The 13,417-nt window shown below is 42.4% G+C and overlaps 1 protein-coding gene across 1 annotated transcript; it reads right to left on the reverse strand.

The window, feature by feature from the left end:
* Window positions 1-9,725: 9,725 nt before the first annotated feature.
* LOC110923310 lies at window positions 9,726-13,078 on the reverse strand. The gene is made up of 9 exons (XM_035984725.1): window positions 12,457-13,078; window positions 12,201-12,375; window positions 11,978-12,076; window positions 11,755-11,870; window positions 11,599-11,680; window positions 11,116-11,274; window positions 10,867-11,030; window positions 10,371-10,784; window positions 9,726-10,032 (listed from the first exon to the last, which is right to left on the reverse strand). The coding sequence occupies exons 2-9, from the start codon at window positions 12,210-12,212 to the stop codon at window positions 9,984-9,986; spliced, it is 1,095 nt and encodes a 364-aa protein (XP_035840618.1). The 5' UTR covers window positions 12,213-12,375; window positions 12,457-13,078; the 3' UTR covers window positions 9,726-9,983.
* Between the last annotated feature and the right edge of the window lie 339 nt (window positions 13,079-13,417).

Below are 13,417 nucleotides of genomic sequence, written 5' to 3' on the forward strand. Positions count from 1 at the left end.
AAACAAACGGCTTTGATGCTCACGAGTAGTTTGGTTACAAAATACGCGAGAATGCGCATTTTGGCCGAAACTACGACTCGTCACTGAGCCTAGATAACGTGGTGATCAGTAGGTATAGTCACTACGGACTATAACCATCGTGATCACGCTCACGTTATGAAGTTCCATGAACTTCGCATCGACCATAAGCTGGTCAATGCAGAAAGTCAACAAAACGTTGACTTTCGGACTCGAAAAGCGAATAAAAGAGCGAAAGAAGACTTACGGAGGGTCCCCGAGTGCTAATCTAGATCAAATAGCTCAGGTATGAAACAATGGTTCCAACTTAGAGCTTTAGATCTGATTCTTGTGGGTTTTTACACAAAAGGGGGGGGGGTATTTATAGGAAAAGTGGAACCGTTAGGATCGTTTATCGAATATCGTGCCGCGATCTCGAGCGTACACTTGTCAAATTCTTGTGGTAAGTCAGAAATTGCCCCTTGGCTCTTGATTAGGTGAAAGGGCATTGCCTCTTGATCGAACGAAAGGCCAACTGCATTAAATAGATACATTGAATCTGTCTGACAGTCTCACGCGCCCCGCGTAAGGATTTGGTAAATCCTTACGCGCCCCGCCTAAGGTTCCCAGATCAGAATTTACAATTTTGGTCCCTGCACTTCAGAAACACGTATTTTGGCCCATTTTTGGCACGTTTAAGCCCCGTTAACCTCATTTCAAGGCTCTAAGATGAAGTTAAAGTGTAGGGGACATGAAATATGCTCAAAAATATTCCGGATGTCGGTTCGTTTGGCCGTACGATTGCGATGTTCGCTTAATTACGACGGAATGCGCATAAGCGCGAAAGACGATCCAAATGACGCGACGAATGGACTTTTCTCATGCCAAACACTAAGGCATAATATTAGGATGCTTACATAAATTTTGGATGTCCGGATGTATTCAGAACGTAAGTTATGCGCGAAAGTGCAAACTTGTGCACTTTTTGACACTTTTAGCCCCTGAATGATCCAAAAGTTTGTTTTAGCATACCAAACCCCTCAAAGCCTATTTCTAAGCTATGTAAAGGATATTTATGGTATGTGTAACTTATGGACATGTTCCAGAATGTTCGTTACAGTTCAAATTGGCATACTTTCGCAGTTTGTCAAGTTTAGTCCCTGTAAGCGAATTAACTTGTTTTTGCTATACCAAAGCCTTCAAAACTTATTTCTAAGTTATGTAAAGGTTATTTAAGGTATGTTGAGTATGTGTTGATGTTCCGGAGTATTTGTCGCATTAAACTGAGTACGTTTACGCACCAGTTTGCGTATAATGCTCTAGAAAGCAATGTAGAGTTTGAAATTGAACAATAATTGATATGTGCAAAACATACACATATTTATACAAGATCCCAAGTATGAAATACAATATTTCATCGGCTTGGTATTTGTTTGATGGTCGCGGTGACACAGGTGTCACAGTTTTGTTTACAGAAATGTGTTATATTTATGGTTTGCCTGATAAACTAGGATTGTCTGTTCGAGGCCAATCATAGGACAAGTTTATAATGTGAGATTATGCTTTTGGTTTGTTTTGTCCGCTTTCTTTAGGTTAGCTAGACCCTTTTTTGCCCCACGGCCGGGCTTTTGGCATGTTTGATATACCTTGTACACGTGTGTTTACTTATTAGTTAGGCTTTATAGTGTTTCTAGGCACGTCTGCCTAGATACAATACCTGCAATTTTGTCAAAAGAGGACATGCTAATTGTCCATTTTCATTCATTTGGGGGATTTAACTTCCCAGCATAAGTTGTTACAAAAGATCTGTCCTTGGGGGCAAACCCCAGATTATCAGTTAAATATTACAAAAGTGGCTCCTTGGCCGTTTTTTCCGGGGGCTTACCCCTCATATGTGATACTTTCTAAGTTGCATGAGGTTCCATGTCCTGGGGACCTCCTTGCCTTGGAGTGTCTCCAATTTGCAGCTCCCTTTGCCGTTTGCCCATATGATTCGGTAAGGCCCCTCCCAGTTGGGGCCTAGCTTTCCGGTGTTCTCCTGCAGGCTGGCTTCGTTTGCTCTTAGGACCAAATCCCCCGGGACGAGGCTGAGCTTTTTCATCTTGGTGTTGTAATAACTTTCCAGCTGCTTTTTGTACTTGGCCTCCCTGATTGCTGCTACTTCTCTCCTTTCCTCCAAAAGGTTCAGATTTATCCGGAGGTCCTGCTCGTTCTCCTCCTCCCTGAGCTTCATCCGGGCAGTTGGGGATCCTATTTCAGCCGGGATGACAGCCTCCGTTCCGTAAGTTAAGCTGAAAGGAGTCTCCCCGTTGCAATCTTTAGGAGTGGTCCTATATGCCCATAACACAAATGGTAGTTCTTCCAGCCATTCTTTTTGCTTCCTCCCGAGTCTTCCTTTCATTCCCTTGATAACACTTTGATTGGCTCTTTCTACCAATCCATTGCTTTGAGCGTGGGTGACGGAAGTAAACACCTGCTGTATATGCATCTGTTCACACCAGGGTCTGAAGGGCCTTCCAGCAAATTGGACGCCGTTGTCACTTACCAACTCCTTTGGGACCCCGTATCTACAGATGATGCTGTCTAGCACAAATTACCTCATCTGTTCTCCAGTTATTTTTGCTAAGGGTCTTGCTTCTATCCACTTAGTAAAATAATCGATGCCGACCACCACATACTTGACCCCTCCTGGGCCCTCCGGGAATGGCCCTATTATGTCGATGGCCCACTTTTGGAAGGGCCAGGATGTTGAGACGGATATCATTGGGTGTTTGTGTCGATGAGTCATAGGTGCATGTACCTGGCAATTGTCACATTTCTTAATCTCCTCGGAAGTTGTCTCGTACATTCGAGGCCAATAGAACCCCGCATTCATTATCTTTGCTACTACCGTCCTTGGCCCCGAATGCATTCCACAAATCCCTTCATGTATTTCCCTGATCACATACTCAGCCTCTTTCATGTCAACACATTTCAGGGATGGGCCTAGATATGACCTTTGATACAGTTCCCCATCAATCAATTCATACTGCAGGGCCTTGACCCTCACTTTTCTAGCTGCCCAATCTCCCTCGGGTAAAGTCCCCTCTCCGAGGAACTTTACAATTGGTGTCATCCACGTTTCTTGTGCATTTTCAACTGCAGCCACCTCCTATATGCCGAGGGAGGGGGAGGTCAGGTCTTCTACTTTGACTTCTCTTGCCAGGTGATCAAATGCTACTGAGGCCAGCTTACTGAGGGCGTCAGACTTTCTGTTTCTCCCGCGGGGGATGTATTTTAGCTCGAAGGCTTTGAATGCTTCAGCCATTTCTTTTACTTTTGCTACATATTGAGCCATGGTGCTGTCTTTGGCTTCGTATTCCCCTTGATACTGCTTGACCACCAGTTGAGAGTCGGTGTTAGCTTCTACATGCTTTGCTTTCATCTTTCTTGCCAGCATCATCCCTACTAAGAGGGCTTCATATTCCGCGGTATTGTTGGTGTTTTCGAAGTCTAGTCTTATGGCATAGGTTAACTCAACCCCTTCAGGACTAACCAAGGTAATGCCTGCTCCACTCCCTTCTTCGCTGGAGGCTCCATCTGTGAATATCTTCCATACAGCCTTGTCTTCCTCCTCTTTTTCTTTTTTTTTTTCCAAGGCTTCCCATTTTAGTAGTTCTTTTTCTTCATCCTCCGGAACTTCTGCTAAGAAATCGGCCAGTATTTGTCCTTTCATGGCTGTCCTGGGCTTGAACTCCAAGGAATGTTCTCCCAGTTCTGCGGCCCATTTAGCCAATCGTCCTGACAGCTCTGGCCTTCTGAATACCTTTTGGAGAGGCTGATCGGTCATCAAGGTGATCTTGTGTCCCTAGAAGTACCTCTTGAGCCTTCGGAATGCAAAAACAAGGGCCAATGCTAACTTCTCCAGTGGCATGTAACGTTCCTCGGGACCCTTAAGTGTTCTACTGATGAAGTATATTGGTATCTGCTTTCCCTTCCGTTCTACCATCATAACTGCACTTATGGTTGTCTTCGAGTCGGATAGGTACAGGAGCAGGTGTTCCCCAGGGACTGGGGTGGCTAGGGTTGGGAGTTGACAGATGTATGTCTTCATTTCTTGGAAAGCAGCCTCTGCTTCAGAGGTCCATTTAAACATGTCCGTCTGAAGGCAGTCCTTCAGCACTTTCATGAAAGGGAGGGTCCTGTCGGCTACCTTTGATAAAAAACGATTCAAGGCAATTAGCATTCCGTTCAGCTGCTGGATGTCTTTTAGGGGCTTGGGGGATCTCATTTCGGCCACGGCTTGGGTTTTTTCTGGGTTAGCTTTGATTCCGCCTTTAGTAACCACTACCCCCAGGAATTTCCCCTCTTCTACCCCAAAACAGCACTTCCCCGGGTTCAGGTTCATGTTTACATCTTGCATGGTATGGATAGTTTCAGCTATATCATCTATTATGGCTGCCTCGGTCAAACTCTTGATGACAACGTCATCGACGTACACCTCCAAATTTCATCCTCGTTGATCCCTGAAGAAGGTATTCATGAACCTTTGATAGGTGGCTCCGGCGTTCTTGAGACCGAAGGGCATTTTAGTATAACAAAATGTCCCTTCGTCTGTGATGAAGACTGTTTTTTCCTCATCTTCTATCGACATTTGTATCTGATGATAGCCTTTGTAGGCATCCAAAAAGCATTTCAGGGGATATTGAGATAAAGAATCCACCTGCACGTCTATCTCTGGGAGGGGGTAGCAGTCCTTGGGGCATGCTTTGTTTAAATCTTGAAAGTTGATGCACATTCTCCATCCTCCGTCTTTCTTTTGGACTATAACCGGGTTTGCAAGCCAGGATGGGTACTTCACTTCCCTGACTATTCCAGCTCTGAGCGGTTTTCTGGTTTCCTCGCAGGTGGCCCTTCTTTTGCTGGGACCCATGCTACGTTTCTTCTGTTTGACTGGCTTGGCCCAGGTGTATGTGTTGAGCTGGTGCTCGGTTAGGCTTCTTGGGATTCCTGTCGTATCCCCATGTTGAAATGCAAATACATCAATGTTGAGGAGCAGCAGCTCTTTGAGAGCACTCTTGCACTTATCACTCAAGTGACTTCCTACTTTGACCGTCTGTTCCGGGAACTTGTCACAAAGGACCCACTCTTCAATTCCCTCCTTCTGGAGTTTCTGGGATGTCTCCCGCTCGGAAACAGAGGAAATTACTTCATATGCAGATTTCACCCAAGCCAAGCCCTTTGGCGTCTGGAACACTAAGGCTCCATGTGGGGTGGATGCCTGTGCTTGCAGATCCCCTATTCTGGGTCTTCCTAAGATTGCGTTTTATTTTGAGGGTGCTCGGACCACTGTGAAAGTTAGATTTATAGTTCGAACGCGGTCCCCTACCCCAACTGTGAATGGGAGCCTGATTTTTCCCAAGGGGTGTGACGCACTATTGTTGAACCCTACTAAGGGGATGGAGTCTTCTTCGAGCCGGTCTCTTACATCCTTGTCAAATCTGAGGAAACAATGCTCATAAATTACTTCAACTCCGGATCCTCCGTCCACATGTATCCGGGATACCTTGTGACCAGCTATTATGGCTGAGATGTTGAGGGGGAGTCGTTGCACTTCGTTTTCCTCCAAGTGTGGAATGAGGATGGGAGCTCTCATGCAGTCCGGGGAGCCCAGGATTCTGGCCTTTACACTTCGGGTAGTATCAAATTCATTCCTCCTTCTAATCATATCTACATCTGCCCTCCCAGACTCCCTTGCATCTTTCCCCTTGCGATCCCCTCCTCCCTCCTTAATTTCCTTAACCAAATGGGCCAGTCTTACTGTTTTCACTGCGGCCTCTATTTCTCTTTTTAGGTGCATGCAGTTGTCAGTTTTGTGGCCAAATCCTTTGTGAAACTCACAATATTCGCTTGGTTGTGCCTTTGGCCCAGGTTTTATGGGTGGTGGCCTTGGGAAGGAGTTCTTCACCCTCTCAGTGCCCAGTATTTCGATCGGGGTTTTGGTGAGAAGGGTGAAATTGTCAGAGTAAGGAGGTGGGCCCCTCCCCCGAGGCCTATATGGGGAATATGAGGGCCTTGCTTTATCGTGCAACATCCTATCAAAAGCAGGTTTTCTGGAATAAGGTGTACCTTTGTCAAGAGGTTTTGCAGCCGGGGTGACCCTTCGGGGTGTGACGTCCGTCTCCTTAGCTTTGCTGACTGTGTCTTTTCCCCTGACAAAGGCTCTGAACCTGTCCATGAGGTTGTTAAACGAGTGGGGGAATTCCTCCCCCAGTTTCTCACATAGTTGTGTATGCTTTAATCCGTTTATGAAACTGCTGATCTTCATGACCTCCGGGACATCGTTGATGTTCATGCTTTCCTTGACAAACCTCTCCATGTATTGGTCTATTCGCTCGTTGTCCCTCTGCCTTATGTGCAGAATTTCGTTTGGATTTTTGACCACTTTTCTCTGCTGACCAAAGTTCCTCAGGAATTTCTCGCTTAGCTCTTCATAGCTGTCAATTCCTCCTGGAGGGAGGCTGTCAAACTAGAGCCGGGCTCCCCCCGTCAAAGTTTGTACAAACATGTGGCACCAAACCGTCATGGGCCACCGCCCTAGTTTCCCTGCTTCTCTAAAGGCAATAAGATGATCTTTAGGGTCTCTTGTCCCATCGTAGCGGTCAAAGTTTGGAGGCAGCTTTGTTTTAGGGGGCATCGGTGCTTCTGCAATTCTCCGAGTGAATTTTGAGACTTCAGCTAAGTCCCGTGGTAGGTAGGGCTGATCTAAGCCACCATCATTTTGATTATCCTTTTCTTTCTCTTTTCCTTTTGGTTTCTTTCCCGTGATGAGATCCTCCCTTTCTTCCAAGGACATCTGGCGAAGGGCTGTCATGAATGTTTCTAGTGGGTCACCACCACTGCCTTTGTTTTGAGGGTCTGTCCCTTCCTGGTTGGAAGGTGTATCAAAGGAGAGTTTAGCCCTAAGACTGTTAAGCTTCTCTTGCCTCTCCAAATCTTCAAGGCACTTTTTTAACTTCTCCCTGTGCATGGCTCCGAAATCTGGAGTGATGGGCTCCTCTCTTTCCAGATTTTCCACCTGATTCTCGTTCTCTTCTTCATGAATTATATCTTCTACTGTGACCTTATCATGATCACTCTGTACCGTCTGGATGGTACGTGAGTTGGGTAGGGTTGCCATACTGCTGCTTGTGAAACGGGCTATCCTTAACGTCGGAGTTTAGTGTGGAAACACCGGTCAAACTGGTGTCCCAGGATGGCGCCAATGTCGAATACCCAAATCCCGGTTGACGTTAAATGGATCTTCGCTGAAGTCAAGGTGCCTCTATCTTCATTGCTACAAAAGAATAAACCGTTAGCCTCGCCACGGGGGACCGGGGGGGGGGGATCCGTGACCAAGCTCCGGCGTGAGAGAAGTACCATGCCAGCCAAGATGCCATTTATATCAGACATTAAATGCTCCTTTTCGCCTCTGGACTCTTATTTCACGCTCGTATTCATATGGGGAAAACCTTAATGGAGAAGTAAATTCATCTGTGGGCCTTATGTGTTGGGCTTTTGTGGCATCAACCCAAACCGGGTAAATGGAGCAATTCATTGGCCCGTCGTCACTCTACAAAATTACTCTACAAGATCAAAATTACCCTCAAGAACATTTTACAAAATTACTCTACTAGATCAAAATTACCATTCAAGATCACTTGTGGAATAATTTTGATAATTACTCTACGAGTAAATAATTACAAAATTGTTGCCGCGTTTTTTTACATCTTCACCCTATTCATACGTTTTGTATGATATGAATATTTGTATTTGATCTTTTGTCTTCAAAAGTAAGTACAAATAAAAGATTTTCCTAAAGAAATCAAGCGTAACAAAACAAATCCAAACTCAAGTTTATAGCGTAAGTCCTTACTGCACCTTCTCTTTATATTCATTTTGCATATAAATTTTAAAATCTAGAACATGTGTCGGGGAAACAAGATGGTATAGTTGTAGTATAAAATCTTGAAAATATATCGAAGCATAAGATAGTTTGGATGTGTTTTTATAAAGCATCTAGCATATATGTTTACCTAAGGGTTGCAACTTGCAATGAACAAATGAGAGCGCGATAACCGAATAGAGGGATAACAATATAACATGGTAATAGTTTAACATAATAAAGATGATAATGATCAATAATTTGTATGTACACAAACGTAGAGACCAGTGGCGAGGCTGGGATTTTCGACCTAGGGTCGAAAACGTATATACCTAACAAAAATATAAAACCGGGGGTCGAAAATGTATATACCTAAAAAATTCTATACGAAAACTACATACCGGACACTACTGAGTGAAAAGTTTGGGGAATCGGGCGCCCCCCCCCCCCCCGGCCCCTACAAAGTTGCGCCCCTGGTAGAGACCCCATGCACCAGTTAGGTAAAGAAATGTTTGAATAAAAAACGTATAGTCAAGGTTGTACTTAGAAGCCCCGTGTGGCGTCGTTGGTCTTTCGAGAGCCAATCAACTGTCCAACTTATTGTTATGGGTCACTGATTTTGTTTTGCCATACATTGATTATAGAAGCAACCACAACTCCTAACCACTTATATGCGAGATGTGCAACCACTACATTTGCGTGACTTTTTTTTTTATCATTGAGGCTCTCCCAGAGAACGTAATGTGAATGGTGAACCTAAAGCGTTTCTACACAAACAAAGTCGATACCATCTTTAAACATTTGGCATGTCACATTCTCCCACCCAGATATATTGGTTTTGCATTGGCTATTAGTTAAAGGGACACTCATTGCAATGCTAATTTCAGTGTATAGATACCATTCATCATTAGGACCGTTTTTGTGGACCTATAAACTCATGGAAATTACCCGGCTTGTGCCAACTCGTCGATTTTAACTGGCATCGACTTGTTGAACAAAATCACCACCTAGGTGTGGTCCATTGCCCATTATGGTGATCCTTTGGTTCTAGTTTACAACTATCGGATATTACTCATGATTGGTTTGTGGACTTGTGGCTACACCAAGTACATCAGACTTTGCGACTCAGGAAATCATACGAGGTAGAATTTTATGTGGCTACATATCTACTTGACACTCATGGGAATAAAAATCTTTGCTCTCTAGCGAATCCGAAGACACCTTCCATGTTACAAGAAAATTCATTCTTCATTTGACTATTGAAGTCCCTACCACCTTCATTAGGGGTCACGAGTGCTTTAATGTAAATATTTTCTCCATCATTGCTAGCCATCAATTAAGAACTTTTGGGATAAGTGAACATGGCAAATTGGCGATTGCCCGAGGGTTGTACCGCTTGCCGCGTGTCATTCTCAAAGGCCCTGCACAACATTCTCGGTCTTTTATTGATATGATCATTGGTTTCGTACTGTTATAGACTCGCCTAAGGAGCGACCACTGCTAGAGACCTATATATGATATGCGAGAAGTGCAAGCGCTTTTATTACACGACTTTCTTTAATCGTTAAGGCTCTTCGATATGAGATCATTGGAGTAGCCCAATGAATCTAAAACGTTTCATCATAAAGTCAAACTACGTAGATACGATTTCATACATTTTTAAGACACACTAATTTACATATACCCATTTTATTTAGTTGATATATCTTTAAATTACTATTTCACTAGAGGGAAGGCCCGTGCGATGCACGGCATGACCAACAATTAGTGTCCTTCATTTTGTTGTGTGTTCGAGGAAAAATGTTTATGTATGGATAAAAGATAATTAGCCAAAAGACAATGTAAGAGAAGCCATACAAAACGTGATAAGAGCTTGTACCATAAGCCGGCCACACAAAATGTAAGGCGTGCATAGCACAGGAACTTTGTTTGCGGAATTTGTTTAAGAACAAACATGTATGCCAAGTCTAAAAACATGCATTACAGGGAAAAAACTTAAAGGAGTTCACAAAGCTTCCTGTTTTATTCAATAATTCACGAAATCTTTTGCCGCTAATGCATGGCCATGTAGTCCACATTCCCCTCAGTAGTTACCCACAGAATCATCCGAATCAGAACCTTCATAAGTAGGGCTGTGAAAGAAAGAAAGGAAATGTTAGGCAGAACTTTAACTTGGATGACGTATATGTTAGCAGTTCATATCCATTATTTTGTAATTAAAACTTGATGGGGTCGTATGCGTTCTCAAATCGAAAAAGCGATGGGGTTGTATGCGTTCTCAAATTGAAAAAGCACATAACAAAACCAATGGTGTAATTGTACTTGTTTATAGTTAGTGATAAAGAAATAAACATGATGTTTGTATCATATAATATTCACTTTTGAACATTTACTTAAACACGACACAAATGGATATGTAGTTATGTGGTTCATGGAATTTGGTAAGTCAAAAGTATATATAGAAACTTACATGTACTTTCTGATTGTTTCTTTGAGCTTTACCGGTGTCGGTATTGTCATCACCCCTTTACCCTTCCTAGTCATGGGAGTAGGAGTGGTAGATCCAACGGATTCACAATTGGTTTCGTCCGGGAGCACACGCTTGCAGTTGAAGCTCTCAAAGGCCCCATGATGGTAGTATGTGGATGTATCAACTTGGATGGTTCGGGTGGTGCCCACAAGTGAGTGTAAGCAGTGTGGGAGCGTTGAGATGCTACCGTCAGAGTTCTGTATCATGACTGGAGCGGTGTAGATATGCGAGAGACCCGATTCCGCATTGAGTATAGACTCAGCAGTGGTGTTTGTTAGAATTTGTGCAGTGTCATCAAAGCACATGATGACCGCATTTGCCGTGGAATCGAGCACCTCAAGTTCAAGATGGAACCTGGTGAAAGTTTTTTTTTCAGATGTGAAAGTGTATAAAGGCGATTGCCAACGCACATAACTATAGAATATGAAAACCAAACCTTGCTTGTGGAAACATAACTGGGTTTTCACAACCAGCACACCACAGCTCCCCGTGTTCACGCGATACACCTTTCATGCATTTTCCTCCGCCACACATAAGTCTGAACCACTCTTCGCTATTACGTACGCCTTTAATGGCCACACGACAATTGAACTCAGCATTCTGCATGGATTAGAAGGAAAACATTTAATGTATGGATAATAATAATGCCGAGGGAAACAATCGAAATTATAGAAAGTTTTGATACCGTGTGTTTCTTATTTTCTCGACCATGGTGTAATATTTCTTCAAGAGTCGACAAACCTTCTGAACAGTTAGCAATAGCAGTGGTTTTCTTCATGTTGGCAGGTGTCTTCCGATATTCAGCCACAGGTTGCATAATGAAAGGGAGGATGCTTGACTGTGGCTGTGTAATTATAGAGACATGATAAGTAGCCTTTTGGGATGACTTGTGGCAGTTTTCATTTTAATGAAAGCTTAAATGAAAAAAATGTTATAGGAGCTGAATATGAAACATCTAATTGCATTAATGATAACAAATAATATTAATAATAATAAATGATGGTAACATATATTTTGATGTTACGGAATCTGAATATGAGAAGTCTATATATATATAAATCTATATTATTAAATAAAATGGATGATTCAATTGGTTAAAATATATTTGAAAATCGTTTGGTACATCCTGGGAAAACGGGGGAAAAACCAATTTTAGCAAAGAATGTACCTTGTCCTCGCATAGTCTCCAGCATTCATTATCCAAACAGAACCCTTGTGCAGAAACTTCAGTCTTCCCCTTCAAGTTTAATCTATATAAACACATATGTAAAATGTTAACAAAATTTTCCAAATAAGTAGACTATGTCAGCGATGATTGCATTACCTCATACAATAGTCAAATTTAGCAGGAAAGTCAACCTTGGCCATAAATAGCTCAACAAAACCTCCCTCTTTACATTTATCGATACACCTAAGCGCCAATGCAGCCTCTGCTTGAAGCTGAAATACAAAAAAGTATAAAAGTAAAATAAAAAAGTGGAGAAAATAGAAATGCCTTTTGTCTTTGTAGAACATATAATGAAGGTTATCCTGATAACCGTAGATACCTCATTCAAACCACCAATTGTCATGCGGTACGCTAAATTCAAATGAGCTGATAGATCACATAAAACCACAGGAAAATACTTTACATATTTCTTTCTTTCCTGTAAAATAAAAAAAGTCAAATATTCAGCAACTTTGATACATATATAAAATAACAAAAAAACAAAAAAATGAGAATGGCAATCAGCCAATGACAATAGCAGTCAACCAATGACAATAGCATACCTCCTTAGACATATCACTTCCTCCCTGAGGCTTGATGAAAATCCCGTTGCCAAAAGGGTGGAGGGACGGGTTGACTTTGAAGTTTGACCTTGATGGTATCAAAAGGGTGTCCAACTATCAACTGTGTCGCCCCTCCTATTGTTCCGGCGGTTAACTCCTTTGCTACATCCGTCATCTGTGAGTTCGTATGAACAAAAAGAAAATGAAAAACACGATATGTTTGAAAAGTTCGTTTTTAGTTTTAACTTAAACTCACTGGTTAGGATCACAATTAGGGATTTCAATTTTCTACCGAAGAACCTCTGGACTTCTCCAATGAATTCGCAGAACCCAAAAAATTTATCCGTTTTTCCTTCTTTCAATATCGAGTTTCTCATGAATATACACATCCAAGTTTTGCATTTGCAGATGCTTAATACGAAGCGAAAAAGCAAGCAAGCAAGCCCAAGTTTGGCGAACCAAATATTGCAAATATTAAACTGAGGTCTTACACATTAAATTAACCAACCATTAATTGACGTTTAAAACATATAATCTACTTGCCATTAATCTGGCAAATGTAGATCTCTTGGGACCAAAAAAAAAATTAGACCAATAATGAACTCAAACTTCACCTCTTTATTAGAAGATATCAGGATGGAATCGTCCAGGGATGGAGTTGCTTCCCTGAGCTTGCTTTAAATGCATTGTTAACGCATAGTTATTCACCTCAAGTGTCCTCACCTGCTCTTGATATTGAGATAATAACTGTTTCAACTGCTGCACCTCTACGTTCCTCTCATCATACTCCTTTTGTCATTCATGTTGAATGGCTACAGCACGTTTCAGTATTGCATTTTCCCTCAGAAGAACTTCAATTGGTTCCTTGAAAACTAAATTTTCCTGAAAGTAATAGTACAACCAAATAAGATAGTTAGAAAATAGTACACTCTACACTCATGTGTGTGAGTTGTGTGTTTGGGTGGGATGAGAAGCTTGCCTTATGAAGGGTTTCTGCTGCATCACCAGCAGCACGTTCGGTTATGGATTTCTCCAAACTTTCAAGTACACGCATAGCACGAAGTCTAGCGTCATCAATGCTGGTAGCACTTGTCATTTCTGTCACAAACAACTCAACCCATTCTGCACCGTTTCTCGGTGAGTTTTCCAAAGAAACATCTTCGCTGGCAGTGACCGGACCTACATTTTTATTCAATAAAAGAACTTAGTCTACTAAA

Source organism: Helianthus annuus, chromosome 15 (genome assembly GCF_002127325.2).
Source record: "Helianthus annuus cultivar XRQ/B chromosome 15, HanXRQr2.0-SUNRISE, whole genome shotgun sequence".
NCBI lineage: Eukaryota > Viridiplantae > Streptophyta > Magnoliopsida > Asterales > Asteraceae > Helianthus > Helianthus annuus.